Source organism: Squalius cephalus, assembly GCF_949319135.1.
Source record: "Squalius cephalus genome assembly, chromosome: 6".
Classification (NCBI taxonomy): Eukaryota; Metazoa; Chordata; class Actinopteri; order Cypriniformes; family Leuciscidae; genus Squalius; species Squalius cephalus.
Genome location: NC_137127.1, coordinates 11,219,610 through 11,247,566, shown reverse-complemented (window position 1 = coordinate 11,247,566; position 27,957 = coordinate 11,219,610). Strand labels below are relative to the sequence as shown.

Sequence of the window (27,957 nt, the reverse complement as noted above, 5' to 3'; positions counted from 1 at the left end):
GATTATTAAACTTTTTTGGAAATAGTGTCTCTTCTTAAACATGTCACAAATGTTGCTGTGCAACTCCGAGGACATGAGTCATGCTGTGGTCTGATTAAAAAGACATACTTCATCAGAAAGGAAGCTGCAAAAAATGTTTTTTATTGAAGATTTACCAGAAAAAGTCCATTGAATGTATATACAGGACTTATCTTAATTAAACAATGTGTCCAGTTCTCATTTTCAGAAGATTCTACTGCATAAACATGCAAGTATTGTGAGGGGAAAATGTGAAGAGGTAGTTATAACCTGTATGTAACCAGGATGTGAAACGGCTTTACACAGCATGCAGGGAAATTAGCTTATAGGAAAGGAAAAAGTTACTATAAAAATGAAAGTAAGGTAAAAGAGAAATAAATAAGCAGCATTTTAAAATATTGCTCCCATATATTAATCAATTCAACAATTATAAATCACCATGTCAGGTTGTTTTAGTATGTAATCACAACCAAGATTAAATCTTATACTTGGGGCGATTTTATAAAAATATATGTCTTGGGATGTGTTTTATTTGTATTTTATTATTTAGTTATGGAAATATTACAGGGGCAAAGAAAGAAGATCCACTTTTAAAAAATAGTAGTCAAAAGAAACATGCACATGACCTCAGATTTCTACCTGAAATCCTCACAATGTAAAAATGATGAGAAATCAATTTAGCAGTTATGAAAGGTTAGAGAATTGACAGTTAACGATTAACAAAAGAATATGAACATTTGTCAGATGATCAAATAGATTGTTCATATGAACATCTATCAGTATATATACCGCTTGTAATGTTTGGGCATAGTCATTCTAAAATGATTTTATATATATATAACAATTTTCTTATTTATTTATTCAATTAAAGTGCCCAAGAAATAAGGATACAAACTAATTATGGGCCATTCTGATTAATCATACTCAAATACTTTAGTGCTATACAGGTTTTGTTGATTCAATACAGAGCGCATTCTCTTTTGTGAATCTCTGAAGGTTGTAGAAAATAATGGAGATGATACATAAGGTGATGTTAGAAAACTGCTTCTAACCGCACATCATATAAATGCACCGAATAAAGAAATAAAGAAATTAATATAGTCTACTTTTCACATTTTGTTGATTCAAAGTAAAATTCATCCAACTATTATCAGAAACAGTAAAGTAATGTTGTGTGAACTGTGTAAGTTTCTTATTAAAAGACATAAATAATTGTCATATAAATAGTTAACAAAATGCATAATTGGTCAAGTTAATAAGTTGAACACGCCCCTGTTACTTCAGAATTTTACAGTTTCAGGAGGCAGTTAGAGACATTTGAGTTTACTACAAGCTCAAAGCAAACCTCAAACAAACTCAAACAGAACAGCATGTCTTACTGCTGAAATGAACACCTTTATCTTTTTCAAATGACATTGATCATAGCATTCATGAATTATTTACACAATCTGAAAAAAATTATTAGGGCTTGAAATTTGGAAGACGTTTTTGTTCTGCTCAGCTGAGATAATATAGCAATAATGTCCACTATGAAACCGCGTGATATGTAAAGCTCTCACCTCTTTGATGAATATCCTCACTAAGAGGACAGCAATGCTGCATGGTCCACCCAAAGGCTGTTTTTAATGTTTCTGTCTTACACCAATGCAGCATTATAAGGTCAGTTCAAAGAAATATCTGCTGTCATTCATGACGTCTCTGCGCTGAACTATTAATCCATGTCCTTTCAGTTCCACATTATTCCCAGTAGCCATAAAGGCAGGATGGAAACACTGGAAAACCTCCTTTTGTCCAGCTAGAATGTTCCCAGGAAGAAGGCCCTGGAACTTTTGCTCCCAGACGAGTCATTGTGATGGGATTCAGCCGTTTTTGTCCGAGGCAGGAGTGCAATTTCATACGAAACCCAGCTTCATTGATGAACGATGACATTTCGGGCAGCCCTTCGTGCCATTTGTCTGCAGACACCTGCATGTGTGAACAGAACATAGTGAGTTGCGTAGTTCCTCATAGCTGGTGGCTACAGAGAGCAATATACAATACCTACTTGAGGTGGAAAATGTGAGAGCAGGGCAAGGCCTGCAGCTGCTGGTTCCTCTCTCCGATAGACTCCCCACACATGCCACAGTAGAGCTCCAGCTCTTCTACACACTGCAGGAACTTCACGACCTGCTCTCTCAGCTCATCCTGCTGCTCCTTACTGCGGTAGATGCCTTCACACAGGCTGTGCACCTTCAGGATGCACAGCTGGAACAGAACAACACAGAGATAGATGGCCAAATGCTAATATGCTAATGCTAATACAGAGCATGTATTTATCTTCTGAATGGGTTTAATGGCATGTCATCTAAAATAGATGCATCACCTTGTTTCCAATTGCCTCGGCCAGATCATGTGCTCTTTGCATTGAGTCCAGAGCCTGTGAAAGTCATAAAATTATCAAGACAATAATTTGAGATATTTGTTGATCACAAATGTTCAGTAATGGACATCTATCATGACAACAACACAATCAAATCAGTTTCATGACCTTATCGTATTCCTTCTGCAGAATCCAGCACTTTCCCACCCCGACGTAGATGGATGCTTGTCCAAGGCGGTTGCCAATCTCTGACATTATGCACATGGAGGATTCATAGCGAGGGAACGCTTTCTGTATTGAAGGTGAGCGCATAAAGAAAAGCAACTGTTACAGGCTTGGTTGAGTATTCTACAATAGGAATGCAGGAATAATCGAAAAACATTCGTGATTATGGCTGCCGTAATTAGGTAATTGTGTAAAGTTTTGATTACAGAATGCATATTTAAAATTTTGTTGCAAGAATGTTGTATATAATGTAAATTCCATTGATCAACATTTACTAATCGTGATTATAATATAAAAGGAAATAAATGACAATTATGATTTAAGTCATCATAACCATAAAGCACAATACTCTAATAATGTGTAAGTGGGACAGTGAAAAGATTGTTTGTATAAAAATGACGTGCCAAATGCACTAGTAATTTTCAGTAGGATCCCTAGCAATGATATCCAATGTGATTTTAAGGATAAAAAAACAGAAATGCCAGCAATATACTGGAAAGAAAGCTTGAGTAAAATAGAAAAAAAGATATCGGGGTTTGCATTAAACTTACATCAACATCTTTCTGACAGCGATGAATATCAGCAAAGTTAAGCAGACACAGTGCCTGAAGAGGTCGATCTCCATGCTGCAATGCAATCTTCATTGATTCCTGAGAGACATACGGTTTTATGTCAATGTTAAGGAATCATGTATGCATGTTGTTCTCCAGTTTCACAAACTGTAACATGTAGGTTTATATTTTCCTTTTACAACATTAGTTTGCTTTTGCATGCTTTCGCCAAGTATATTTCCTTTACATTTTCTTAAACCTAAAATAAGAACAGCTCCACATTGCACGTATTGCACATTCAGTATACAGTTTAAGTAAGCATAAAGTTAATCTTACTGTCACTTACATTTACGACAGACAATATATCCTCCCTCAGACATTCCCCCAGGTGGCTCAAATGTCCCACCACCAGATGTTCTTTGACTTCACATATTACCTAGAAATTATGTAATCACGTTGGGCCTCGTCTATAAAACGTGCATGCAGTTATTTTAAAATGTAATAATATTTCACAACAATTTAAACAGTTTTTTACTGTATTCTTACTACAAATAAATGCAGCCTTGGAGAACATTATTTCAAAAACATTCAAAAAACGTAATTATTGACCAGTAGCGTATGTACTAACAGACCCCAAATCGAAAAGTTCAGTTGCGTGACAGCTGGCACATAGCCTGCATTAATCCCCTGCACTGTTCGACGTGTGTAAATCACTGCTGCAGACGGCACACATTGTGAGTGACGCTCACAGAGTCCAAAGCAATGACTGCCTGTGATATTTCTCTCCTCGTCATTAGTGAGAGGCTAAGTGTAAGCTCTGCTCTTCATTAACACTCCTCTCAGACGGCACCTCAGCAGGATGGACTCTCGACTGGCGTATTTTTATCAGCCATAGTAAAGAGGGCTGGCACAACTAGCCCTACAAATAGCTGCACCTGTCAGTTGTGTCGTGGCCCGAGCTGCAGAAATTCAGAGGCCAGGGTTACGCCAAGGGGACTGATAAATATGATCAACATGCGGCATCCTGGGGGATTAAGATGCTGCCTTAAATTCGTCCAGGTGACCAGTGACCCAAGCTGCCATATTTGTAAGTCTAGGATGCACACTACAACATAAATACACATGCTAAATGTATATTTGAAGAGCAAAGTGGCCAAATGAATAAATTTAATAAAAAATATGTCGTTTTTACAGAATAAAACTGGCAGCTGTGGTTGCCAGAATAATTCTGTAGAATAGATAATACAGTAAAAATGTAAAGATATTTACTTGTACATTTTACCATTTAAAATTGTAATTTACAAAAAAATATAACATTTTAAATCAGTAAATCCAACAGCCCTTTTCTGCTGTATTAGCAAGGTCATGCTGCTAGCGTGCTAAAGGCTGTTTTGTACCTACTTGTTACATAAACTGACATTCACCATAACACCGTGGGTAAAGAGAAAACCACATGATGAATCTAAGTTCATCACAAGTAACTTTTCCACAAGCTGAGGAAAATAGTACCGTAATATATTATAGAGTGTGCAAGCAGTGTCACGGACACAAATACAAAACACACATTCATTAAAGGAGAAGTTCACTTTTAAAATGAAAATTCTGTCATCATATACTCACCCTCATGTTGTTTCAAAGCTGTATGAATTTCTTTCTTATGCTGAACAGAAAGGAAGATATTTAGAAGAATATCAGTAACCAGACAGTTTTTGGGTCCCATTGACTTCCATAGTATATTTTTTTCCTACTATGGAAGTCATTGGGACCCAAAAGCTGTCTGGTTACTGATATTCTTCTAAATATCTTCCTTTCTGTTCAGCAGAAGAAAGAAATTCATAGAGCTTTGAAACAACATGAGGGTGAGTATATGATGACAGAATTTTCATTTTAAAAGTGAACTTCTCCTTTAACCCTCTGGTGTTCTGCAGTCATTTTTCACTGAAAATTAATGTGAAACTAATTTCATCTAGTGGAAACTTTTGGTACTGCGCCCAAACAAAATCTTACTGAAAGCTAATTTTTTTTTAAGATATCATGCTCAAATTTTAAGCACAACTTGTTTAGATTTATGGCTTTGATTTTCTAGCAGAGTTAAACGTGTTTTGGAAACTACATATTTCATATAATTTTTTTTTTTTTTACTTTTTCCACTTCAGCAATAATCTGCCACGTGTCGTTTTTAAAAAGAGACCAAAGCCTGTGCTCCAAAGCATTTAGGATTTATGACAGATTAATTTGGAAATTTCATTTTCAGGTCTATGCTCAAAAAGTGATTATAACTACAGTATAAATATAATTTAGTACCATAAAATCCCCTAAAAATACAAAATATTAAATAAAAATATAGTAGGCTACATTCATTTAATTTAAATTATTATTTTTCGGTCATTTTTGACCACCACACGAAGAGCACCAGAGGGTTAAATAACATAAGATGTAACATAAAACTACATAACTGATAATAAAAAAGAAAAGAAGGAACATATAAAACCTTCAAATGGGAAGTGTCACACGGAATTCTAGGAATGTCAATTTATGCCTTTTCACTGTAAATTTTAAAATGATTTGTTCTTTTTACATCCAAAAATGGTACATTTAACAGTATTTTACTGTAAAATGACAAAATATTAAATCTATTATAGTTTTTACCCGTATATAGAAGGGGAACTTACTGTTAACCAATTAACTGGTTTTTACTGTCACATTTGTTAGTCTTTTACAGTTAAAATTACAATTATTTTTTACAGATAAAAAGTCATACACATACATTATTATTTAAAAAATGGTTGACGTGTCATAAAATCATATTAAATGTTTGTACCTCACAGCATTCCATTGCATCTGGTAAGCGCATCAGCTTCCTGTAGGCCACCGACATATGGTACTGGCTCATGGCACGGTACTTTAGACTCCATCCTTTACCATAGTCATTCACTAGTTCAGCTGCTTTGCAAGGAAAGAAGAGTGCTTTCTCATAATCCTGCAACAGCACAAAATATGCAGATAGGGACACTTATTAGCATAAAACAAGCTGTACATAATTATTAGGAACTTGTGTCTTTAAGAATGTTGATACAAAACACCAACCAAATACTAGTAAAGAAAGTTTCTGCAAATTACTGACTGATACACTTAGAATGAGATATTTCAAGTCAATACATGAATACATTTAAATAAATATGATTACCTGTATCAGAGAGATGTTAATGAAAATGTAAATGAGAATGCAGAAAGCAACCAACCACTCAAAGCTGATCATTTCTCCTGTGCGGGAGATAGAACTCTGCCACAGCTAAAAGGAGCCGTCTTGTTATTGCTCCTAGTAGCGCTTACATTCTCTGCATGCCTCTTCATCACATACATATTACAGCAGGCCTTCCTGGCAATCCAGGGGATTTACTCTCTTCAAATCTCTAGTGTCAAGGTGAGTACAAATGCCTATATCTAGCCAAACCTGCTTTGTCTGACTTGAAATTGGATACATTGTACATAACATGAAGGCAGTTTGTTAGTGATGTATAAACTTCGTACTCTGTCATATAACTTAAATAACTGTAGGCCTGAAACAAATACAGTATGCAGTCAGTGATGCTGGTAGACAATGATCATACTTAGGGTTTTCATCAGTTAATACATACACTACTGTTCAAAACTTTGTGGTCAGAAAGATTTTTGAATTTAAAATATTCAGCAAGAATGCATTAAAGACCTTTACATTGTTACAAAAGATTTCTATTTTGAATAAATGTGGTTCTTTTGAACTTTCTATTTATATTAAGCAGCACAACTGTTTTCAACATTGATTATAAAAGGAAATGCATATTAGAATGATTTCTGAAGGATCATGTGACACTAAATACTTGAGTAATGATGCTGAAAATTCAGCTTTGCATCAAAAATAAATAGTTAAATTATAATATTTCACAGTATTACTGTTCTACAGTATTTTTGGTCAAATAATTGCAGCCTTGTTGAGCATAAGAAACCATTTTCAAAAACATTAAAAAAACAAACTTTTGAACAGTATCGTAAAAACCTGGGGTCTCATTTATAAAACTGTGCGTAGGAACCTTACTAAAAGTGTACGTGCGCCCGAAAGCCAAAAATGGCGTACGCAAAAAAATATTCAGATTTATAAAACCGTTCGTACGCCAGAACCTGCGCAGAATTCACTTTATAAATCCCAGTCAGCAGAAGATTGTGCGTACATGCGTCTCCTCCCCGAAATAACCATATATGGAGCTTACAACGCCTAGTTTTACTATGCAGATCCTCATCTGCATATCATTTGCATATGATTATTCATCCACGTGATAACGTTTAATGGTACAAGACACATTACATTAATAAAAATCAAGTAGTTGCCTATCCTTGCCTTGTTTTTGAATACATAAATCAAATAGTGTAAAATACATTTCAGAGAAAGTTTTTCTCAATCTTTTCCACTGGCCGAATTTTATTTTTAATTGATTTATATTTTTAATGTAAACAGATAGGCCTTGGGCATTATTTGCACGAAACTATTTTCTCAGACAATCTTGTATTATCATGATAAGAAATTATCTCTGTGGTTAAAACATTAAAACACAGCATGCCACAGGAAAAGTGTTCAAAAACATCGCATCCACAACAAATATTTCTATTGACTGAATTTGAATATAAAAATGTTGTAACTTCTCAGTAATGATTTCATGTTTAAGTGCTTAACTCCATTAATTTGAATGGCATATTTAATCTAAATGTTTATATCAGAAGTAAAACATAGTTTAAATCATTATTTTATTTATTTAAACTGTTATTTGCGTCAGTTTCACTAAACGGCTCAACACGCTCGCTGGCGCGGACATTTAAGAAGGGATGGATATTTGCTTCAAGTGACAGGCTTGGTGAGTGAAATTATATTTGTATTATCTTTCTGTATATGTTTAATTTCTTTAGATTTTCTGTCTAAAAGTGACCAAAAATACACTTAACTCCAGCTCACCATCGGTGTCGCCAATTCCCTTTGTCTCCAGAATGTGCGTACGCACGGCTCAAAGTTTGCTTAAAGGTGCGCACATTCTCCCGTCAAGTTTGTTTTTTATAGATCACAACCTTTGCGTGGGAACTGGCGTACGTACGTTTCCAGACCCGTTTTGTGCGTACGCACGCTTTATAAATGAGACCCCTGATCTAAAGGCTAGATTGTAGACAATCCTATGAATGAATTAGTTACATTGTACTTATTCAAATAAGTACTGAGTAATATTACTTAACTACATTAATACAATTAAATACTATAGAGTTATGGTTAGGGTTTGGTTTAGGGTAAATTACTTGCAATTATGCATAATTTACAGTTATTCTATTCTAAGGATGTGTATGTATGTCACCTTAAAATAAAGTGTTACTATTTATTTAAATAAATTTAGTAGGAAACTCCTTCAATACTGTTTAAAAGCATCCCAGAATGCACCTCGTTAAGTTAAAAGAATGTATGTACTGGATCTAGAGATATATATATAAATAATATACATATAATTTCTTTTGGGTGACTCCATCATTTCCATGACTTTACTATTATATAAAATGTTTAAAATAGTAATATTAAAATGAGTATGTGTCAGAAGCAAAAAAAGAGTGATAATGTACTGATACCTTAAGCTGGATGTAGAAGTTGCCCAAACTGCAGCAGACCCTGCACTCCAGCATCTTGTCATCGTTGTTGTGAGCGTATCGCAGGGCCTTCTCGTAGCTCACTAAGGCCTTTTGGAAAACGCTAATGCCCAGGTAGGCATTGCCCATGCTCAAACACACTTGCCCATTGAGCTGTAGGCTAACAGTGGTGCCCTGCATGTTTAAGCAGGTCTCACAATATGAGACTGTCTTCTGGAATTCACAAAGCTTCTCGTTGCTGCGTGCCAGGTTCAGGTAGCCTTCCGTCAGGTAGTCAGGGTCCTCCATCTCTCTGGCTGTGTTTATCTGAGCTAGTGAGTACTGTTCGAGGGTTGCATGTACATGGGGACAGAAAACAACAGAAGATAGTTCATTAATAAAATTATTTTACAATTGGCATTGAAAATAAAAGCCCGTTCAGGTGTTTCCCCATAGGGAAAAATGAATCCTGTTGCAACCAGATATGACGCTAGACAAGACAATGTACTACTGTTAAGATGGTCCACATACCACAACAGATATCAAGCATGCTTTATTATTATTACATGAGAACTACAGTTGTTTAAACACATCATAGTGCAAATGAAGTCTATGCTGAACTCGGGAAAGCAGGTCCCTCTGCAAGGAGGTTTATGTCAACAAGATGCTCTGTGCTGAGGATCAAATTGCATGTGGCTCTCCTTACCTTCCATGTAACTATGGAAGTTATATATTTTATGCATGTTTCGCATTGGTATATATATCAGTCTCAATAAGGTTGCAAGCAAATTGGTGCAAATCATGTCTCAGTGTGTGTATTTATCAATTATTTACCAGATATCAATGTTTAATTTACTCACCCTCATGTTGTTCCAAACATGTATAACATTATTTCTTCTGCAGAACACAAAAAAGTGCTTTTTGACCATACAATGAAAGTCAATGGGGTCCAATGTTGTTTCGATCCCATTTGACTTTCATTATATGGAAAAGAAGAAATAAAGTCATACAGGTCCATTTAAATGAAAGATCCCTCAATTTAAATGATCCATTTAACAGTTTACTCTTCATGTCAGTAGATGGAATGAACTTTTTTGACAAACAGAATATCAAGGCACGAGAGCAGGACGGTTGTATAAGCTTACCTGTAGCATCTCTTTGTATTTCCCCATTTCTGAATGTGCTGTGATCAGACACCCTAAAACTCGAAACTTCCCCCCAGGATCAGATGTCTTCCTTAACACTTTCATCCAGACATATAAAGCCTTTTCCGTGTCATTCGACTGGTAGAGCTTCAGTCCCTTCTCAATCTGCTGTTTGGTTTGGTCCTGACCCATTTCTGCTACAAAGTCCCTCATAAAAATAACCATCCGTTTGGCTCTTCGGCCGTCTGGGGAAGTGCGAGGGTGCAATTTTTTTGTCTTTCACCCGTCAATTCCACCCCAGAAATCTGCACCCACTTGCTTCGCTGATCCACAACTCTCAGCTTTGGGTGCAAAGCGATGTTGAAGAAACTGGATCTACGGCTTGCGAGGTATTCAGAGTACAGATCCTCATTGCTCATCACTTTGAAAACACGTCATATGAATCACAAAATCATGATTTCTTTTGACGTTAAAGACCCAACCTCAGTCCCTTTGGAAAGCTGGGAAAGAAAGTTGAAGGAAAAAATGTGACACTAAAGAAATAAGTCTCAATCCAAGGTGCTGGCAATGATCTCCCAGAATATCTAGTCCTTCCACACCCGAGGAGGAGGAATTCTCTGTACCCTCACCCCCTACAAACCACCCCTTCATCTTTCTCCTCCCTCCCACTGCAGTGCTGGCGCTACAGCAGTTGGCCTTGTCACTCTGGACCATGTGTCCCTGGTGGAATCCAGCTTCAGCCTCTGAAAAGATCCAAGGTCACAAAAGACGCTTATCCGCCGATCTTCATACCAAGAGTAGTGCTGTTCACCTCTACATCCTCACACCGTTAAAAGGCTTAAGCACCACAGCTATGAATGACCCTAAAGAAAAAAATAACTTACGGAAACATTTAGTCCCGAGCTACAGCAGAGGTTTGGACATCATGTGAACATGTGAAGTCTAAAAACAGACAGATATTTCACAACGGTGAAGCAGAGGGAGTCAAACGCTCCTCATAGAGTGGCAGTTCCTGTGGGTGGGCCTTGTTAAGCCGCTTGCTGTGCCACCTCCCAGCCCCCCAGCCTTGGTGTCAGCAACTGATGCTTAGAATAGTTCACAAAGTCTGACATGGTATTTGTCTTGAGTTACAGTACCACTGCTTCTTGAAACACATCAATAGGATCGAATTGTCGGGTTCTCAACTGAACCTGGCTTTCTTCGGCCCTTCCTTCCCCCTTTACACCCAGCTTCACGGATACAAATAGGGAGTATTTACTACCTTGCCATTCACAAGACGGCTTATGTTACTAAAGAAAACGTCCGATGGTTGTAAGTCACGACTTACACAATTCCTGAAATGCTAACACACTGCTTTAGCACGTTTTGGGGACTGTATTGTGTAGAATTTTTAATAACTGAAATGCAAGTTAGAAAGCACAGCGACACAAATATTTACTTCAAGTCTGTTTTAACACACATATGTGACGAGATGCAAGAAAAATGGACAAGTGGTACTCACTGCAGAGTCAAATGACGACCAACTCTAAGGGGGTGGAGGGATAGAGTTGTGGGTAGGGTTAGGGTGTGGTTGGATATTCTAGCTCCACCCATTAGGCCCAAATTACATTCGCTCCTCCTCGCTGGAGCTCTAGCGAGGAGGAGCTAGAAGTAAGCTCCACCCATTTGCTCTGCAGCAAGCAGCTTCTCAAAATGGAGGTGCATCATCTCGCTCCCCAAATAAGCAAGTCGTGGTGCAGAACTCCTCTGTTGCACAAGAAAAACTCAGGAACAGAGGAAACTGGTATGTAATGTGATGTGCCGAAAATCTTTGGACATACCGTTTGAATACTTCAGGCAAATCTGTTATCGGTTATCGTTTGACGATATCGCAAGACAATTTGAAATCCAATTTGAGCAGCCAGAGCGTCCAGACATGGATGTAAAAATCTGAATGGGATGATTGAATCACCACCAAATGGGGTTTGAATCAGGGGGAAAAAAAGGATTCCATGTGTTTTGTTGCTGTCCAGACTTTCAAAAACCCATCTGGATGTGCAAAAATTTAGATTTTTGCCGGTAGTATGAATATAGCCTAATTCAGACTATTCTTCAAAATATCTACTTTTGTGTTCTACAGAAGAAAAAGTCATACAGGTTTGGAACAACATGAAGGGTGGGATTATCATAACTGTTAGGCAAAGGGGGAAAACATGAAACGAAACGCGTAACTTATTTTTGCCTTTTAATTCAAGAGGAAAGTTGACCAAAAGTACGGAGTCAAACAACACAGATTTTCAAAAGTTAATTCAGTCATTTTTAGTAACAATATTTTGAACCAGCTCCAAAAGGTCAACAAGAATATGCTATGTCTCTGGCAGGTGTAAAATGGACTGCATCTTCATATACTGCATAAACTAAAATATAAACAGTTGTAGCATACATTTGCAAACCAACTTAAGGTGGAAACCGAATATAAAGTTCCTGTCCAGTCATAAACCACTGAGAAAGGGGAATCTGAGGTGACAATTGAGAAATTATCAGTAAGACAGAGTGGCAAACTTTCATTATGAACATTTTTTAAATGCCCCTTGACAGTGGTAATAAATACTTTTGTCAACATCCTTGAGGATGTTTCGCATGGTTAATCTGAGAACATTTCCTTACATTCAGCGTATCTTGGCAGACATTTGAAAGACACCATATATTGCACACTATCACTTATTTAAGGTAGTAATGATATCCAATTCACAGCTGTATACACTGCAAATGTATTGTTAATTCAGTAAATGATGTGTACAAATTAGTTCTTGTGGTGTTAGAAACGTTTGTGGAATGTTAATGGTTTAAAAAGAAATTCAAATATAAATTCCTTTTGAAATCCAAATGAAATACTAAACTAAAGCTTGACAAACTACGATGGTCAACTGCAAATGACACTGCAGATACTGACAAACATTACACATTACATTTGGCCTCCATTAACACTTTACGGTGTCCTACAGTGTAACACTTCACGTGACATTATAAAGCTTGTACCACTGTAACAACTTCTACACGACTGCGGTCTATTAAATCACCATAGTACATTTTTATCATGGTCCAATGCATTACGTAGAACATCTCAGGCCAAAACAAACTGCCAGTTTGTAAGGAGGATTTTGATTCCCTTAATTACTGAGACCACTGATGTGGCAGGGTTCAATTTCAACGTGTTTGCATCACCTTTCTTGCATTTATCCCTAAAAACATAAATGCAGCCATTGCAGCTGGCCACTTTCCATAGAGATGGCACGCAGCTCCACACTTCAGGGAAGCGCAGCCGAGTGAAGCTGTCCAGCAGTGGGTTATAGCACACCAGAGAGTCGCCCTCTGCCACCACAAATATAAGGTCCTTATGGGCGGTGGCATGCATGCATCCGGCAAAAGGCAGCATGTACGGCTTGGTTTGACACCTCTGTGTGGCTGTGTCGAAGCACTGGATAAGGCGAGACGGTTTGGTAAAGAAGTCCATGTCATTTTCCTCCCCGCCCAAAAGGTAAATGGTGCCTCCCAAATTGACTCCGGCTGCACCCGACACGGCTGTGTCTAGTTGAGTGGTCTCTTTCCATATGTTGTCCTGTACTGTATAGCAAATGACAGCGTTGGAGAGAGTGTCCTGAAGGGTCTTGCCTCCCAACGAGTATATGGCATCCTCTGTAGACACAGACACTAACGTGTGGTGGAGACGGTCACGGGGCAGAGGGGCGCAGCGCTCCCAGTCCATAGTGTGCATGTTGCATTTCCACATGCGACGTGGTATGGAGCCCCCGACAACATATAGATCGGCCCCATGCTTGCAGGCAGCCGTGATCTGGTGACACAGGCTGTTCTGGCCGCTCACACTGATGGCATCATCCTCGTCACAATGAAGAGACACCGCCAATGAGTGTGTGCGTGTGTCTTCTTTCCCAATTAGGTATATGTGCACTTTTTCACCAATCTCCTAAGTAGCAACAAAGCCAACAATGAGCATGCGAACAATACAATAGTAATAATAAACAACAGTTGATTATGAATTCTGCGTGTCAACATTTTAAACTGGTCAGAACGATCTAGCTGGTTAACATAGATGACGTTTTCTGGGCATTGCAAGAATGACTTTTGATAGCATAAATTGGAAAATGTATTAAAACGTCCAAAATATTCCATAAATTTTCAGCAAAAGTGCTTAGAAAGTTTCCTTTATAATTATAATAATTACATAATTTCCAGGTATAATTGCACATTTTCTTTGCAAAGAATTTTTTTTAAATAAAAACAAATAAAAAATCCAGGGGGTTGTATTAAATTGGTTTCTCTCATATCTTAAAGACAGAACTTTTTCTATTAGTACTGATAACCATCTTCTAATCTAATTACGTGTGGCATCCCACAAGGGTCCATTTTGGGTCCTCTGCTTTTTTCCTCTGTATATGCTTCCTCTAGGCTCTATCTTTTGGTTCAGTGTAGCTTATTGTTATGCTGACGATACACAACTTTACCTTCCTGTCAGGTCAAATGATTATTGTTCCATCAGTAATCTCATCTCTTGTCTTGAGGAAGTTAAAATTATGGATGTCTGAAGATTTTCTTAAGGATAAATCTGAGGCCATTGCCTTTGGTCCTTTATTGTGTTTCACTGACCTGAAAATCAGGTAGGTACTCTGTTCTTTAACCTTGCATGATAAAGTGAAGAACTGGGTGTCATCTTTGATTCTGACTTATCTGATAAGCAGATATATGCCATTATTAAAGGAAGCTTTTTTCATCTCAAATCCATTGCCAAATCAAAACGCTCCCTCTCAGAAGGACTTGGAAATAGTATTTCACGCATTTATCACATCCCAGTTGGATTACTGCAATGCAATTTATATGTGTGTATTTGTATTTATATGTGACCATTTATTTGTCTCAGTTTTTCACACCTGCAATTAGTCCAAAATGCAGCAGCTTCCCTACATTGGCTACCAGTTACCTATAGAGTTAAATTTAATGTCCTGCTGTACGGTTTAGCCCCACAGTACATTTATGATCTCCTTTTGTACCTAGGACTCTTTATTTTTTCAAATCAAAAACTTCTTTCTGTTCCTCATTCCTGCTTGAAAACCAAGGGCGTTTGTAGTTGCGGCCCCCAGGTTGTGGAATGCACTTCTGTTTTTTGTTAGGCACACTGGCCATATTTAAATCTAGGTTGAAGACATTTTTTTTTCTCCATAGCCTATGATGTTGTTTGAGATGCATAGGGGGTTTATTTGCAGCATTTGTTGTTTTTAAAATGTGCTTAACACTAGAACTTGAATTTATTTTAAAATAAGAAAGAATCTTTTTTTGCATATTTATTACACATGCAAATAATTTCCATTTAAAATGATGTAATGCAAATATAAAATAATCAATTTAAATTGAATTTATAATTTGTCTTAGGTCTTTTTTGTAAGGCGAGTAGCAATCTTAACTACATATACTAATATATACTAATATAACTACTAATATATTTTCATCTGAAGAATATAGAATATCAATACAGCATTCTGAGATAAAATACTGCATAAACTGTGATAAAAATAATATCTGTGAAATGTCTATTTTTCTTCCCAACCCCTAATCATCACTAACCTTTAGGCTGTCTAGAAGCATATCAGAATACTCCTCTCGTTCGACTTTGTTGTGATTTATCCAAGTATCAATAGCTGCAGTTGGATTTTGTGAGCTTGGCACCCCATCTGCAAATTACAGACACAAATTAACATGATCTCTGACTCTTTCTAATCACAATCTCTCATATGAAGTGAATCCAATTTGCGGTTTGCGCTATTCATTCACCTTTAATGATGTCTATGAGAAGGCACAAAGGCATGTTCAGGAACTCCTCTGTCTGGTGCAGCTGAACCAGGTGAATCTTTGCACAGTGCTTGGCAGCCGTATACAACTCCTGGTCACTGTGTCTGTCCGCCAACCACATAATCTGAAAGAAAGAGCGTTCAACTGATTCAGCAGATCTTTATCAAAGCATTTTGTGTATGCTACAAATCAAAAACGAAGGTTTCACCTGCAGGCAATTCTTAACAACCACAGTTCGTGATAGGAAGCGAGAGCACTCCTCAAAGAGGGCAGTAAGCTGGTACATATCAGCCATTTCATAGGTGTCCTGCAGGTCTTCAACCCTTAGTTTTATTGTTCCATGGTAGATGTAGTCCACCAGCGACTGGAAGACAGGTGCACTGACGTCCTTCAGCTCAATGTTACGATCATAAGCTTCTCTAAGGTTAGAGGTGAACATGGACCTGAAGAAGCTGCTTTGTGCCGAGAGCACCAGGCGGTGAAGCTGGAACTCTTTGCTGTCCACAGTGACGATGACATCTGCAAACAGACCATCCTCCAGACACAAGTCCATGATGCTCTTCACAACACGGCTGGAATGGGAGCGATCGGTAAAGGTGTAGCCCTGGAAGTAGTTTTCATCCCCCGATGGACCTCCAACGCTGTAGCCTCCATCCTCACCAGACTCCATGGCACCTTAAATCTGAAGCAGCTTCACCTGAATACTTGATAAATGACTTACTGAGTCAGCTGTCTCTCATATGGTGGCATTCGTGTAGCTTTAATTGTTAACTAGCAAGCTGGGATTTGTCTTGGGATTTAATGCTCACTGGACTCTAAAATAACTGACAGATTGATGTAAAGCCATATGTAGCATTCTTTATGAAGGAATCTGCTGCTTGCAATCTACACAAACAAAATTTCATACAGATTAAAAAAACGTTCATATGTGATTTTGCTTTTAAACGTTTCCACCGGTTCAAAACATGAAACTTACCGGCTTAGTGTTCACTTAAGCGTTAGTTTTGACTGAGTAATTTGTCAGCCAAATTATGTCCATCTATGGTAAACTGGCCAGCTATGTAGCTAATGCTAACATAAACCATCTAGATTAGGGTCTATTTAACTTCTACCACACTAATGAGTCCACAATCAAACGCAGCAGATTTTTTGTGTGTGTCAGATGTAACTCTGCAGACAGCACATGCGCATTCAGACAATATTATTTATAAATGTTAGCATGTGTTAAATATTTGCCATACCAGGAGACTGCTTGTAAAAGTCAGCCCTAGGAAGTAAACAGCATATTTCTTCGTATTGACGTCACTTCGCGTTTACGTGACTCTCTGCTGCCCCAGTGTGTTGGAGGACTGTCATTGCACTGCATTTCGAAAAACAAACAATGCATTTATTTAAAAAAGTATGCTCAAGTAACTTAGCTTTAAATTCAGATTAATTATATAACGACATCTATATAGTATTTACAAATTACAATAAAAGGAAATAGATTTAAGCCACTATCTCTTGTAGTCACATTCTTTCTCTCTTCCAGTTTGGCTCAAATTGTCTTTTTCCGCAGGTGGAAAAATGCGACGCACTAGACTAAATCAGGAATCCTGTTTTGTGTGTGTGCAAAACGGATGACGACTGAAAGCTGCTTGAATCAAGTGCAATCATATTTCTGTGGCAATGTTGTTGGTATGTGTTGTCCTGTTTCTCATTGGCTTCAGGGAGCCCTGGAATAACTCAGGTAAAGACTTTGAACTTGACGAGACGACATGTGCAGTAAATATTTTTGCTAGACTGTTTTATTTTTTCACATATACGTTTGGTTTTTCTTATGATATTGTACTAGTAGACTACTGGATTGCATTAGCTGTTCCAGACAGTGCTGTTGGGAATGTGGCACTGGCATTCTGTGGCGTGCTGGACATGATTTATGCCAATCATTACGTCAGATTCTTTCAATTACATGAGCACTGTTGAAATCTTTAGTTTTATATTATACTTAACTTTGCCATGCCATTGTTCGCTTACCACTGATCAATAATAATTCAGCTCAGACTTGTTTTCGTACAGTTCAAGCTTAATGATTTCCATGTAAGTGTGTGTGCTGTCATGCAGATGTTTCTGCGGTTCTGCACGGAGGACTGGCATCTCAGGGTTTTATCAGATCTGTAAGTGATGCTAACCTGATGTTTGAGGTAAGAAAATATAGCCATACATTCCATAAAGCACTCAAAGTAACAATTAATTTCACCGTGCATTAGTCGAATTCAATATTGTAGTTAAAACATTGAAATGTCACTGGAATGATACAATAAAATTCATCTTAAATACACTCTGACATGATCATGACTATTTGTTAATATACAGTTTAATAGTCTTTATTAGTTCACAGAAGCAGAATTATATTATATTGTTCATCTAAAAATATTTTAAACATTTCTAATTGGTCTACAAATATTATGCATGCAGTTTTTATGACACTGTATTGGAAGACTACTTTACATTCTAAAAAATATATTAAAAAAGTTCTCACACTATAGCAAACTGTAAAATAATAAATATCATGATTTTAATCTAAATTCTTGATTGAACTACAAGTATAGACAAATACTGAAGAAACAAATCTATGGTGCCCCTAAGGAAATAAATATATTTCAATATAACTGATATTTCAATGCTTTTGCATTCCCCAAATAGCCTAAACTTTGCATTTGTTCCTCCAAGCTCCAAGAAACATTGCACTTGCTTGTAAAATGTTAGGTTTTTTGTAAAAAAAATAGAAAAAAAAAAAGAAGAAGAAGAGAAAAAAAAACCTTTCTCTTGTACTAGTGTAGGGGACCACTATATTACAGGTTTCTCATTTAAATGAACAAAGTGAACAAACAGAGGCACTGAGATGTTTCCCTTGCATCGCAAATTTCCCCCCATCAGCATGTCTTTGTTGGGGCTCCATTCAGATGATGAACTCACTATGTATAATGCATACATATATGGTTGCGCGCGCACACACACACGTATATCCTGTGTGTGTGTATATAAATATATAATAGAGATTTGACAGCACTAATATATATATTTTACATTCACCCTTTTTTTAAATCCTAGTTCTTATGGAGAGGACTGGAGATTGATGTCGACAATAATGTTGTCATGCGGGATCAAGAAATAGCATCTATGCGACAAGGACGAGCTTTCTTATCTCTGATAAATGACAGTATTCCAAAGACTGTGTCTGCAATGAAGAAGTTACTGGCTATGCAGGAAGAGCAAGACAACTCTTTCACTCAGGCCCGGTTTGAGACCCTCATCCTCGGGATGATCTATTCAGCCTACCAGGCCCGAAACCAGAGGCTGGAGTCAGAGCAGCAGGACTGGACTGATATTCTTGGTCGCCTTGCAAATGCTACTTTCATTCAGCTACGCAAATCTTCTTAACTAGCAATAAACATACCAGTTATTAATGTAACATCCTGATCATTTGTACCTGGCTTATATGACTCATCAAAGTACAGTTTGTGATGAATTCAAAAATCTTTGTTGTCAGTTTGAATTGCTTTAACCATGGCTTATATTTTATGGTTCTTCAAATACAAAACATATTTTTATTATACTCACAAAGACACATAACCAAGTGTTTGATATAAAGTACAAAAGTTTATTTTGAACAGAATACACATTATTTTAGGACCTACAAAAAGGTAACAAGTCCTTATTTTAATTTTTGTTGTTCCAGGAATTATTCATTGAAATGAGCAGAACAAATGAGACCTGAGGCACTGAGTACTGTATCTAGTCTTAAAGCTCAGTATATTCTTTCTCACTTTTTCTTCACTTTTGATGTCTTGCATTCGGTCTTGCTCTTGGTCTTTGACTTGGTCTCTGTTGAAGACAACGATGACAGCTTTTTCTTGAGCTTGGCATCATTAGCAGCTGCTCTTCCGTCTCTATTCGTGCGCTGCTGGGCTCTGCGCTGAGATCTGGAGGTTCCAGCTCTGCCTCCACTGTCCTCCACTGTCCGTTTCCAATTAACATGGTTCAGTGTGTCCTCTCGGTTCCAGATCAAAATGTTATAGCCTGTAATTAAAGTGTACAACTTTTCAAATTAAGTAGCACTCTTGACTACTATGATTATAAGAAAATAAATGATATTGTACCCATTCCAGAAGCCAGCACATCCCCAGTTGAACTGAACTTGTTGAGCTGAAATAAAATAAACGTGAGATATTAAGATATTTGCGCCTGCAATGTTATCAGTAAACAATTGTGTGTATATATAAACCTATATACACTACCGTTCATACGTGTAGGTTCAGTAAGATTTTAGTTTTTACATTTTTCAAAGAAGGCTGCATTTATTTGATGAAAAATACAATAAAAGAGTATTTTTTTTTTACTTTAAATAACCATTTTCTATTTCAATATATTTTAAAATGTAATTTATTACTGTGAAGTCTTCAGTGTCACATGATCCTTTAGAAATCATTCTCATATGCTGATTTGGAGCTCAAGAAACATTTTGTCATGAATGTTGAAAACAGTTCTGTTGCTTAATATTTTTGTTGAGATGGTGATTTTTTTTCAGGATTATTTTATGAATAGAAAGTTCAAAAGAACATAATTTATTTGAAATAGAAATCTTGTGTGATATTACAAATGTCTTTATGGTCACTTTTGATCAATTTAATGTGTCCTCGCTGAATAAAAGTATTAATTTCTTTCTTTCTTTCAAAAAAAAAAAAGAAAAAAAAATCGTAACCCTACTGACCCTAAATGGTTGAACGATTGTGTATATATTATCAAAAATCTTAATTAACATTATGATGTTAAATATTATAAAATATTTAAAAGGAAAAACCAAAACATGCTTACAGATATGATACCAGCAGCATTGGGGTCTCTCAGCTGGTGCACAAGATCACCACTGTTGGCATCATAAATGTCAATAGTTCTCTTGTCATTGACTAATACTTGATCATCTGGGTAACGGCCAGCAACGATGAGGTCATACATGGGATGCCAGGTTGCCTGAAAGAGAAAAAAAGACCAAATTCAAACTATGACACCACTAAGATGCCTATAAACTTGATTACAACATAAAACATGCAGTTTAAACTTAAAGAAGTTTAGACCTTGATGGGCGTTAAGTGCTGGAACTGCCGATGAGGATGAATAATTATTTGATCAGGTTTAGACCAGTCATATGAGCAATATACCCTGATCTGGTTCCTCTGGTCTGTAGTAAGGAGCTTGGTGCTGTCTGTCGGATTAAAGTACACTGAAAAAAAAAAAAAAAGAACATTAATTAAACATTTTTTGCATTTAAACCTATTGTACAGTTGAGAGGCTTTTATTTATTACTTGTTCCCCTCCTTGCTTTTCTGATTTGGTCTCTTACCAGAATTGACAGGTTTCTCATGAGGCATTTGAGCAATATAACTGCTTTTGTCTTTAATATTTCGGAGATCCCACAGCTTGACCGTGGCATCAACAGAGGACGTTGCCATCAGCCAGTCACAACGAGGGTTAAATTCTGCATGGGTCACTTTGGCTTTGTGCAGCTTCTCTTTGAAAATCTTAATACGTTTACAAAAATATGTGTATCAGACAGCTTTATTCTTGAATTTGGAAATGAGAATTGATTTAGATATTTCCATCACTTACTTCTTGTCCATCCAGGCCAAGCAGGTGAAGTCTTCCAGTATTGTCCCCAGTCGCAAGCATCTGACGGCTAACGGACACGTCCACACAGCAGTACCAGTAACTGGGATAGTGACATTTGTGTCATTAAAACCATATACGCATGTACATCTTCATGTAATATCCAATTTATACCTAATAATATATGACAGTGGAATGCATGGTCTTTAAAGTCCCTGTGAACCGGAAGTTGCAACCGACTTTACTTCAGTGTTGTGACGTATTTCCAAGTGAAATTGAATATTGAATAGAGGGCGGGGTTTTACTTTAGCACACCTCCTCTCCATCCCTCGCTCATAGAGGAGAGTTGTTAAGGATATTCAACCCAAACCTTAAAACTGACGTCATCAGAAAAGGAACGCCATTCAAATTTTCAGATTTTGATTAAAGATTACCACAACAAACTAATTTTTCCTCTGTGTATTAACTCGCATGGATTAGTTGTTCGCCACAAGACAAGCAATTTGCGCTAACAAAGTAAATAGGGTCAATTTTGATTTCATGACGACTTTAAAAAGTGAAAGAATAGACTGATATACAGTAACTGTGTAAAGAAATTGCAGACAAAATCAACAACCGATCTATACTGCATGTTTAAGGGCAGTTGTTCTTACAGCAATATGGAATGTTAAACATAAATATGAAATAGATATAAACATCACCTAAAAATATTTTGGATTTCCCAACACTGCTGAACAATTCAAACAAGCACTGTCCTCACCAAAGATCATGGTGGTCATGGCCACAGTCTGGGGTTCGAGACAATATCTGACTTTGGGAGCCCTCAAAACTCTGCACGCTGATTGTGCCATCACCAGAAGCGACAAAGATTTTGGACACATCTGTGGGGCAGAACTTCATCCCCCCAATAAAGTCACCAGCTCCCTTCTGCATGGATACAATAGACAAACACAAGCTTGTAAGATCTAGATACAACTGCCAAAACCAAATATGGCCATGATGAGGGAGGACTCAATGCTCAGGGAGGACTATGGGTTGATAATATTTACAAATTTATCTTGCAACTAAACCAGCACAACAACATGAGGAAGGTGAAGACAAATAATGTTCGCCAATAACATGCTAAGATTCAAACATACATACTACAAATTATAAATGACAATGTTATTGACTAAATGGATTACTCTTAATTGCCTAAACTAAAGCAACTTAATAAATGATCAAGACATGGAGACGATGATCATAGTATACTGCCATTTATATCATATATCATTATATCTCATTATATCATAACTAACTGAAAAATTTCATCCTCTGATCTATCACAGAGTTTATCCAACTTCATACCAATCAGACGACCAAAAAATACACAAATACATTCAATTCCCACTTTATCTATGGAACTGAATTTTATATATTCACTGTAACTGTGTGAAACTTCAAGCACAAGCATGTTTAAGAGTCAACTGAATGAAATACCGATAACTAATGTCGCACACTTGTTATACTATAATTCAACTGAATGAACAGAAGTGTCCATCAACAGGACAAAGCATCAGCTCAAGCCTCAAATCAAGAAAAGTGCAAATTTCAAGTACTGTAAATCTCTGTGTGGTCTATGTTTCTTTGAAAGCAAATGGGAGAACAGCCACAAGTGCTAATAAAGGATCTTACTCCCATGAATCTGTTTTGGCAAAGACTTGTATAATCGTTCCACTGATATCCCGAAGGGTGGTCGCACCCCAAATAGATGAGGTGAACAGCTGATTGGTATTGAATTGGTTAAACTTCATGCCTGTTATTGCATCTCCAGGACCCATCTAGGATAAAGAACAGAGGAGAAAATCTCAGCAGTCACCAAAACTGCATTTGTAATCTGTTAAAATCTGAAAATGCTGAACTTTACTTTTACTATATTCTTAATCAAGACTTTCAATAGTTTATAGTACACTGTTTAGCTATTGACACATTAATGTTTACATTTTTAATTGATTTAACCATTAACATGTACACTACATTGTGATTTGATTTCACTGGGACCCCAAAAGTATTTGGACACTTAAAGGGTTAGTTCACCCAAAAATGAAAACGCACATCAGTTGTTTGCTTGACGTGCGATAACCAATGAGGTTCATTCTCGTGTTACGCAGCACGTTTGAGCTCCAGCAGGTTCAGTTGAGCTTCTGTTTATGTTCGCTGATCAATGTTTATATGTGAATAAAAGCCTAAATTAAATCTGTTCATTATATAAAGAAATCGAGCCTCTTCAGAAAATTTGGACTAAACTGCTCAATTCATACGGATTAGTTTTACGATCTCTTTATAAACTTTTTGAAGTTTCAAAGTGTCAGTTGCGTAGCTCTCAATGGAGGAAGAAAAGCTCACAGATTTCATCAAAAAGATCTTCATTTGTGTTCCGAAGATGAACTTGCGGGTTTGGAACGACATGAGGGTGAGTAATTAATAACAGAATTTTTATTTTTGGTTGAACTATCCCTTTAAGTGACACTTAAAGGGTTAGTTCACCCAAAAATTAAAATTATGTCATTAATGACTCACCCTCATGTCGTTCCAAGCCCGTAACACAGTTTAAGATATTTTAGATTTAGTCCGAGAGCTTTCTGTTCCTCCATTGAAAGTCAATGGACGGCATACTGTCCATGTCCAGAAAGGCAGTACAGACATCATCAAAGTAGTCCATGTGACATCAGTGGCTCGATCTTAAGTTTATCAAGCGACGAGAATACTTTTTGTGCGCAAAAAGTAAACAAAAATAACGACTTTATTCCACTATTCATTTCCTTCTCTCTGGGCCTCGAGTGAGTTCACGTAGTGTTTTTGCGTAGCGCGTCTGTGTTGTACGTCACACGCATCACACATGACCAGCGTCGGCCAATAGTGAGCCTACGTGTGACATACAACACAGACGCGCTGCGCAAAAACACCACGTGAAATAGCTCGAGGCCCAGAGAGAAGGAAATGAATAGTGGAATAAAGTCATTATTTTTGTTTACTTTTTGCGCACAAAAAGTATTCTCGTCGCTTGATAAACTTAAGATCGAGCCACTGATGTCACATGGACTACTTTGATGATGTCTGTACTGCCTTTCTGGACATGGACAGTATGCCGTCCATTGACTTTCAATGGAGGAACAGAAAGCTCTCGGACTAAATCTAAAATATCTTAAACTGTGTTACGGGCTTGGAACGACATGAGGGTGAGTCATTAATGACATAATTTTTATTTTTGGGTGAACTAACCCTTTAATGTATGAATGTCATTGGATTAGATAAATATCAAACCAAGTTGCATCTGCAAACAAATGGTGCTATAACTCTAGAAAGTACTTTTGTCTTCACTTTGAACAGTATATTCTTCACTTCACAATCCAGCTTCATCTCACCCCCTGTATGAAAGTTCTCTTATTCAGCACATCGTAATCCCACAGGATGATGTCTCCACCTTTGGAGCCCACTGCAACAGTGGTGGGATGGGTGGGATGCCATTCCAGACAAGTGACCCTCCGGTCAAAGGGGCTGGCAGTGCGGTGAAGTTGGTAGGCTCCAAGAGAGCGTATGAAAGGCTCTTGCAGACACTATAACACAAGGGAGAGTAGTACATAGTACTGTAATATTGTTGTTGTTGAGTTCTTGCACTAGTTTTCTATAAAGTGCAGAGTGTATAGGTCACACCATAATAATACATATTATACATAACACCATATACTGTATATATATGCATAATATTCTTGTCATCACCTGGCGCAGTTGAGAATGGATGCTCTGTCCCAAGGTGCTTTTGTAAATGTAGTGAAGGATACTTGTTTGGCCCACTTTCTTTTGACCTCCAGTCCATTTCACACTTGCTTGTATGTAGGTGTCTGTAACATTACACAAATCCTGTTTAGCTCACCAGCAAATCTAGATTAGTGACTGGTTAGTTTTGAAAAAAATTGTTTTATGTTTGCCCTCAAGCCATTAAATTTAAATGGCTTGACATAAATTTAAAACAAACTATGCCATTGCAAGACATAACTCGTAACAGACTTTTTTCCTCACCCGCTTTTGGTGCCGTATTGGCTTTCTGTTTGGCTTTTAGCTTTTTGGAGAGTGTTTGAGGAGGTTCTTCATTCGGTCTTTTCTTTGAATTGACGTTCTTCGTCTGCTTCGAGTCTGTCTGAGCCCTTCCTCGCGCCATTTCAAGTCTACTTTCTACTTGTGATAGTGAAAAGTGTCAATAAAGACGTTGCATGTCAATTATGCGTTACACATAAAGTTAAATCGTAGATACGACCCGAACAACAAGGATAATGCACTTTCTTACTTACCTGCAAATGTAAAGCTTTCTGCATTACACTGGCAAGCCCTCGCAGATCAACACCGCTACACGTGCACAGACACGCATTTTGACTACATTCAGTGACGTATAAAACCCAATGTTTTGTAATCGTTGAGCGCGATACATAATTTATCCACTAGATGGCGTAAAATGTGGGAAAGTATTCATAGGCCTGAGTAAATAATGTACATTAATTTTTATGAATATTTCTATTCAATTATCTCTTTTTAAAGATATTCAAATTTACAACACTAGAAAAAATCATAAAAACATTTGCACCTTTGCTATTTAGGGAACAAATATATTGCCCGAAAACTCTTAATTGATATTTTAAAGAATGTTGGTATCAAACAGTTGACGGCACCCATTGACTTCCATAGTAGGAAAAAAAAAAAAAGAATATGGAAGTCAATGGGTGCCGAGTCCGACAACATTCTTTAAAATATCTTCTTTTTTGTTCAACAGAAGAACTCATACAGGTTTGGAACAACTTGAGGGTGAGTAAATGATCACAGAATTTTCCTTTTTGGGTGAACTTTCCCTTTAAACTGATCGCAGTCTCTGTTCAAACCAAATAATATATAAACTTGATATAATACTATATAATTATAATGTAGAAACAAGTTAATACAAAAATATAAATACATTTCTATTAATTTTTTATTAATTATTATTATTTATTAATTTTTTATTTTTATGTTTGCGATTTTTGGGACATGAAAAATAAATAAATTACATTAACAAACAAAAATAAATAAATACATTTAATTTTACATCAATTTACACACACACACACACAAAAAAATTCTCAGATCTAGACCACTTTGGTGGGCGTCGCGTTATGCTTGCAGTGGGAGATTTGATTTTAGCGTCTTGGATACGGCGACTTCAGGGCGTGTGTGTTGGCCAATCACAGAAGCCCATGGACTTACAGCTGACAACGAAAACAAAGAAAGGCATGTTGTCCTCCCACTCGTTTTCAGAAGGGGAAAAATATCAAACAGTCACGGTGTGTTGTTTATTCATTTCTCACACTGAACGTCGAAAACACATAGACCAACGCTACTTTTGCGTCATCGAAGGGTAACGCCCCTTTTTGGGGGAAAACAAACGGAACAGAATTCGCTCTAGATCTGCAAAGTTTCTTGAATAAACTTGAATAAAAAAGCAAAAATGGCACAAACATACAAACTCTCTTTGCTTGCCGAGGACCGTGAGCAGTATTTAAAGAAGCTACTGGATACGGGGTTACAGAGGTGTCCCTTTGAAATGGTCGAAAACTGGATTAATGACCCCACGCAGTGGCCAAATATGGACTATTCAGACATCAACCACTATCTCGTGGAATCACCAAGTTAAGTGCTAGCCTATTTTTTTTGTCATTAACACACTCACAGTATGACAAACTAGACGATGAGGCCATGTCTAGAGGAGTCGGTAGTTTACTTGGATCATATTTCTCTTGATTTTTTAGCTACTGACATAGTTTTGTTGTCGACTAGCTATATAGTTAGAAAGACGAAGCTGCTATCAGCCAGCTAACGTTACGTGATTAGCCCTCACTAGGCACGCTACCGTGGCTGTTAACTGATTTTACTGTTGAAATAGTAGCAGGCTAGGACTAAAGTGGACTTGGCTGGTTTCTGCTGGTGTCTAGAAAGTGCTAGGGCTTTGAAAGTTGTAAAAAGGTTCAGTGTACGGCAAAATTTGTATGGGACCAATGTATGTATGGGGCTGTCAAATTGGATGTTGTGACATTACGCTATCCTATCTAGCCTAGAAGGCTTGATCTACTGCCGTTCGTGTTGTTACATGTAAAGTTAGCCCAGCAGTGGTTGTTGAAATGTCATATTTTACAACTTTCAAAGTCCTAGCACTTTCTAGACACCAGCAGAAACGAAGGTAGCGTGCCTAGTGAGAGCTAATCACGTAACGTTAGCTGGCTGATAGCAGCTTCGTCTTTCTAACTATATAGCTAGTCGACAACAAAACTATGTCAGTAGCTAAAAAATCAAGAGAAATATGATCCAAGTAAACTACCGACTCCTCTAGACATGGCCTCATCGTCTAGTTTGTCATACTGTGAGTGTGTTAATGACAAAAAATAGGCTATATTTGGTGATTCCATAGTGGTAGATGTCTGGATGTATTGGATTGGGGATGTAAAAAAATGTCTTGCATCACAAATAAGTGTATTGT

The 27,957-nt window shown here is 37.3% G+C and overlaps 4 protein-coding genes across 14 annotated transcripts; 1 reads left to right on the top strand and 3 right to left on the bottom strand.

Annotated features, from left to right (window-relative positions):
* Window positions 1-120: 120 nt before the first annotated feature.
* Window positions 121-10,952, bottom strand: rapsn (receptor-associated protein of the synapse, 43kD). 3 transcript variants are annotated; one of them, XM_079874837.1, is made up of 10 exons: window positions 10,817-10,876; window positions 9,933-10,675; window positions 8,791-9,129; window positions 5,975-6,133; window positions 3,500-3,589; window positions 3,154-3,252; window positions 2,546-2,668; window positions 2,381-2,434; window positions 2,063-2,262; window positions 121-1,983 (listed from the first exon to the last, which is right to left on the bottom strand). In XM_079874837.1, exons 2-10 carry the CDS (start codon window positions 10,155-10,157, stop codon window positions 1,911-1,913), a joined length of 1,362 nt encoding a protein of 453 aa, XP_079730963.1. In that variant the 5' UTR covers window positions 10,158-10,675; window positions 10,817-10,876; the 3' UTR covers window positions 121-1,910. The 3 variants fall into 3 exon arrangements, with proteins under 3 accessions (XP_079730963.1, XP_079730962.1, XP_079730964.1); XM_079874836.1 differs by having other exon boundaries at window positions 9,933-10,952; XM_079874838.1 differs by lacking the exon at window positions 3,500-3,589 and having other exon boundaries at window positions 9,933-10,952.
* A 1,924-nt stretch (window positions 10,953-12,876) lies between these two features.
* kbtbd4 (kelch repeat and BTB (POZ) domain containing 4) lies at window positions 12,877-17,484 on the bottom strand. 6 transcript variants are annotated; one of them, XM_079873692.1, is made up of 5 exons: window positions 17,015-17,484; window positions 15,982-16,477; window positions 15,756-15,897; window positions 15,549-15,655; window positions 12,877-13,896 (listed from the first exon to the last, which is right to left on the bottom strand). In XM_079873692.1, exons 2-5 carry the CDS (start codon window positions 16,441-16,443, stop codon window positions 13,036-13,038), a joined length of 1,572 nt encoding a protein of 523 aa, XP_079729818.1. In that variant the 5' UTR covers window positions 16,444-16,477; window positions 17,015-17,484; the 3' UTR covers window positions 12,877-13,035. The 6 variants fall into 6 exon arrangements, with proteins under 6 accessions (XP_079729818.1, XP_079729819.1, XP_079729814.1 ...); XM_079873693.1 differs by having other exon boundaries at window positions 15,982-16,455; window positions 17,015-17,091; XM_079873688.1 differs by having other exon boundaries at window positions 15,982-16,658; window positions 16,750-17,068.
* LOC307159953 (protein FAM180A) lies at window positions 17,435-19,833 on the top strand. The gene is made up of 3 exons (XM_079873698.1): window positions 17,435-17,502; window positions 17,877-17,956; window positions 18,867-19,833. Exons 1-3 carry the CDS (start codon window positions 17,442-17,444, stop codon window positions 19,194-19,196), a joined length of 471 nt encoding a protein of 156 aa, XP_079729824.1. The 5' UTR covers window positions 17,435-17,441; the 3' UTR covers window positions 19,197-19,833.
* Window positions 19,399-26,249, bottom strand: ddb2 (damage-specific DNA binding protein 2). Of its 4 annotated transcripts, none has more exons than XM_079873694.1 (11): window positions 25,748-26,249; window positions 25,479-25,631; window positions 25,179-25,300; window positions 24,824-25,015; window positions 22,180-22,346; window positions 21,423-21,522; window positions 21,157-21,334; window positions 20,891-21,036; window positions 20,631-20,786; window positions 19,916-19,961; window positions 19,399-19,835 (listed from the first exon to the last, which is right to left on the bottom strand). In XM_079873694.1, exons 2-11 carry the CDS (start codon window positions 25,615-25,617, stop codon window positions 19,579-19,581), a joined length of 1,503 nt encoding a protein of 500 aa, XP_079729820.1. In that variant the 5' UTR covers window positions 25,618-25,631; window positions 25,748-26,249; the 3' UTR covers window positions 19,399-19,578. The 4 variants fall into 4 exon arrangements, with proteins under 4 accessions (XP_079729820.1, XP_079729822.1, XP_079729823.1 ...); XM_079873696.1 differs by lacking the exon at window positions 22,180-22,346 and adding an exon at window positions 23,094-23,239 and having other exon boundaries at window positions 25,748-25,862; XM_079873697.1 differs by lacking the exon at window positions 22,180-22,346 and adding an exon at window positions 23,094-23,239 and having other exon boundaries at window positions 25,479-25,634; window positions 25,748-25,844.
* Window positions 26,250-27,957: the final 1,708 nt, after the last annotated feature.